Source organism: Lissotriton helveticus, chromosome 6 (genome assembly GCF_964261635.1).
Source record: "Lissotriton helveticus chromosome 6, aLisHel1.1, whole genome shotgun sequence".
In the NCBI taxonomy this organism is placed as follows: domain Eukaryota; kingdom Metazoa; phylum Chordata; class Amphibia; order Caudata; family Salamandridae; genus Lissotriton; species Lissotriton helveticus.
Window position 1 is genome coordinate 1,430,668,735 of NC_136067.1, and position 4,537 is coordinate 1,430,673,271.

Consider the following 4,537-nt stretch of genomic DNA (forward strand, 5'->3'; position numbering starts at 1 on the left):
GGGGACTAAGCGCAAACTACCCCAAATAGCCCCAAAAAAAGGCTTAGCACAGGGGTGTGAAAGGCCTAGCAGTGAAGGGATTTAATGACTACTTAAGTGGGTGGCACAATCAGTGCTGTTGGCCCAATAGAAACATTTAATTTACAGGCCCGGAGTACATGCAGTACCCCTTTACTAGGGACTGACAAGTAAATTAAATATGCCAATTGGGTACACGCCAATGTTACAATGTTTCGAAGAGAGAGCACAAGCACTTTAGCACTGGTTAGCAGTGGGAATGTGCCCAGAGTACTAAGGCCAACAAAACTAGGTTCACCTAAATGGAGGAGGAGAGAAAAAAAAATTGGGGAAAACCACCTTATGGCTTACAGGTCTAACAATGCATTTATTAAGTAGGCCACAACTTTTGCCCTAGCAAACCTCCTTGTTGATACCTAGTTATTGTGAGAGAACAAATTTAACGTTGAAGAACCTGGAGAAAAAATGTGTCCTGTCATGATAATTTTGAACGCCTTACGAAACCAAGCATAGAACAACCCATAAATGATTGGGTTAAATGTAGAATTAAAATATCCCATCCACATGGCAGCATTATATACATCTACAGGGGTCGAGAAGTCCAAGAAAGGGTCTAGTATGTTAAGGATGAAAAAAGGCAGCCAGCTTAATATAAATACCCCCATTACTATACTTAATGTTTTTGCTGCTTTGCTTTCTTTTTTCAGAGGCACATTTGTGTGTCCTTTGGATTTGAGTGTTGGTCTGTTTGCAATTGCATCTATTTTTTTAGCTTGATGTTTTGCTACTGTAAAAATGTGTATATAAATACCTACCATCAGGGTGCCTGGAATGAAAAAGGAAATCAAAGAACACATCGATCCCCAGATCCTATTAAAAATGAGAAAACAAAACCCAGTGCAGGTAATTGATTGTATATACTCTTCTATTCCATCAACATGAATTTCGGATAACACAAGGCCAAAAGCAAAGACAAATGGAGCTGTCCAACTAATAAACACAAATCCCTCAATTACAGGAATAGTTATTGTTGTCATGTATTGCAGTGGGTAGCACACGGCATAATAGCGATCAATGGAAATAAAGCAGAGGTGAAATATAGATGCTGTACAGAGCATAATATCACAGCAGGTGTGCAGGGTACAGAAGAGGTCCCCAAAGTACCAGCAGGACTCGATGGATCTGACCATGCTGAAGGGCATCACGACAAGACCCAGCAGAAAATCTGTGGTGGCCAATGAAAGGATCAAGAAATTTGTTGGCGAGTGAAGCTGCTTGAAATGAGAGATTGAAATAATGACAACCATGTTTCCTCCAACTGTGAGTATTATTGATCCCGCCATGATGATGTACATCGCTGAGAGATTGGCATCAGATCTGTTTTGTCTGAGACAGGAAGTGTTGCTATGCTCGTAGCAGTAGAGCACTGCTTGCGGGCCCTGGAGGTATGATGAATTCATTTCCAACAGGCAATAAAAACGCTTCTTCTCATTCCTAGAAATAAAAAAAACACGTATGTTTAGGTTGTCGCTTCCCATTCAATAACACTGTTACATTTACTTTGGTTGGTGCCAGTACTGTTTAAATTCAGCCAAGCTTACTGTTTCAAAATAATGTGGCACAATTCCATAAATTTTATATGAGCTACCCACTGGAAGAAAATATTCTTCATGTTATTGGATCCATACATGGGACTGTGTGTGATTAATACCCAAATACACTGTGCAAAAACTCACAATATTTTTTGTTAAAGAAAGATAGCCAGTACCCTCATAACAATGCCCAACTGCTCCATTTCAAATATTGCAATTACACATATATATTAGCTTATCAACGTGCATGTAATTCACCAAGACTGCCCGCATATGGCTAACACAACACGCAATTTCTTCTTTAAATCTTCTCGAATTGCTAACCGACACCGGAATTGACTTCTTTCACATGATGCAAAGACCTTCTTAACGGGCCAAATGTTCGGTGTTTATGCCCCTTATGGCTCTATATTAGATGTCGGAGGTGAGACAATAAGTCTTAACAGGCCTGGTTGTTCTGTATTAACTATACAGACCCCAGGACTGACCAATTGGTCTTTTAATGAGTTTGCTTCAGGAATTTTATTGATTTAACAATATATCACCTAGACAGCTGCAAACTCCTCACACACACATGCAAAATCTTACAAAACATTGACCCAACATACCTCAAGAACCGCATAAACTTCTACAAACCTACCAGACACCGCCGCTCGGCCAGATTCCTACACACACACTGTCCACATACACAGAACCTGGTCGGGCAGTTGGGTCTTCTCCTAGCTTCCACCCAAAGCCTGGAATGACCAGCACCTAAAAATCAGAGTTACCTCATCAGTTCTTAAATTCTGCAAAGATACGAAGACCTCGCTCTTCGCCTAGAACCGGTCCTAGGTTGGCCCATGCAGCTCCTGCTTTGAGCGCCAGCATAACCTCCCGGGTGAGTCATGAGATACACAATTACACATAGCCTAACATAACATAACATAACATAACATAACATAACATAACATAACATAACATAACATAACATAACATAACAGAACAGACCATAGCATAACATAACATAACATAACATAACATAACATAACAGAACTTAACATGAGATGACATAATAATACCTTATTTAAGCCATGCCACAAGCTTCCTTGCACATCTTACTGTGACTAACTCTCAATTACACACTCAGTATAGCACAGTAGTACAGTTATTCAGTCACAGTGCTAACTAACTCCCTTGTCCAGATGCAGGATCTGAACTTGTATTTTGAAGAAATGAATCAAAGAAAATTGAATTCCCTCTGTTCCTACTCATTCGCATCTGAATTCGTTGGTGAAAGCAGATGCCATGCTGGGGGCAAAACGTGCTATACAATTATAGCCTATTCTCTCTTCCATGGTGGAGATGTGTAGCTTACCATCAACCATTATTCCACTGCCTTCGACTCAACAATGGTTGTTATCGTAGCTGGTCTATCTCATGGAGCATCTCATGTGGCATTTCATACATGGTCTGTTCTCTCTGGTACTGAGTTCAATAACTAATCCCATGCCTATAATCATTTTATTTTGCCTTTTTACCTTCAATGTGAAAGCTAGTCCCCTCACATTCAGCCTACTGTTGCATGTATTGCTCTCGTTTACCCAGATTCAGTCCTCCCATGGACTTCCAAGACATTGCTATTAGTCACTTCACTATTATGAAAGCTAGATCAATGAACATGCTGATCCCCAGGTCAAGGAAGCAACTCCAACAGGCTGAATTCTGGTTTTCCAATGTTAGTCAAACCTGCAAGGATAGTCAGCGGCTGTGTGTGAGTCGCCCAGGAGTTTGAGAGGACTGCGGACAAGCAAAGTATATGATAGAATCCGTTGTCTGGGGATTTACATATTGACCACAACGATTCAGCCGATTCTATCCCGGGGAATGTTTTAATTGGTTTTCGAGGGGCCAGGTAAGTTCTGGGTACTATTAAATATGAATAAATCTGAAGCACTCCCTTCTAGAATCCTTGAGTTGTAACTTATAATTAGACTCTAGTCTCTCTCAGATACTTCCATTCCCATATCAGCTGTCTACTTATTATCCCTAAGGCCATCAAGAAAGTCTTTGTACCCGTTATTAGAGCAGAGTCCCAACCTTTCTACTTCTTCCTGGCTGTAAAGTACCTATACGGCAAGATGCGTGGTTGTTCTAGCTCCATTGTTGCAATTTTACTTTTGATCCTAGTTCAAGAGGGTGCCCTAACTATACCTCTGTCCAACCATTTTAATAGCTATTTGGGCCTATTTCCCTTTTGGTAGCTGGGTAAGCCATCAAGTGTAAAATGAGTCCTGCTCATACAATGCAACCTATAAGAAGCTGCCACCCTAACCAAGAAGGGAAGAGGGTCCTTGGTCTCAATAAGCAGTCCGCAAACTGGGGTAAGAATACTTGCCTGGCTGATATGCCCCAGGTCCGTGACAAGCCATATGGCTACTCACTGGACTAGGCTGGCCAGATAATAACATTCTAAGCCTGGGACACCCAGGCTGCCCCTCCCCCCTTTCAGTAGGAGTCTCTGGGTCCGCAATAATGTCCTATTTTTCTATGCATTCCATATCAAATCAAGTATATTGAAATTCAGTTCTTTAAACAAAGCACTAAAAGGACCAGAGTATGATTAATACATTAATACAACTTGTGTGGGAGTATCACCATCTTCGATAAAGCAATCACTACCCTAACTCACAGCGGTATGCACTTGCAGAACATCCTATTATTCTGCAACACAATCTTGGTGAACCTAGCATCATTATCTATGACTTCTAGATCTTTTTGATCTGTATTAAGCCCCAGATAATGAAATGTGGTGATTTTGTTATGTGAGTTGCCTGCAAGGCAGGGGAAGTGCTAATGAATCAGTCTCTGGGTGTAAAGGGGAAGATGCAGGACTTGGCTCAATTAATTTTCAAAACTGCCAACCTACCGAACTTGTGTAGTGCCTC

General features: G+C 41.1%; 1 protein-coding gene across 1 annotated transcript; it reads right to left on the minus strand.

Annotated features, from left to right (window-relative positions):
* Positions 1-434: 434 nt before the first annotated feature.
* Positions 435-1,478, minus strand: LOC144761777 (trace amine-associated receptor 4-like). Its single transcript, XM_078647023.1, has one exon. The coding sequence runs from the start codon at positions 1,476-1,478 to the stop codon at positions 435-437; it is 1,044 nt and encodes a 347-aa protein (XP_078503149.1).
* Positions 1,479-4,537: the final 3,059 nt, after the last annotated feature.

Excerpts from the sequence above, each read along its gene's own strand:
- LOC144761777 (XM_078647023.1), bottom strand. The coding sequence starts at position 1,478 with ATGAATTCATCATACCTCCAGGGCCCGCAAGCAGTGCTCTACTGCTAC.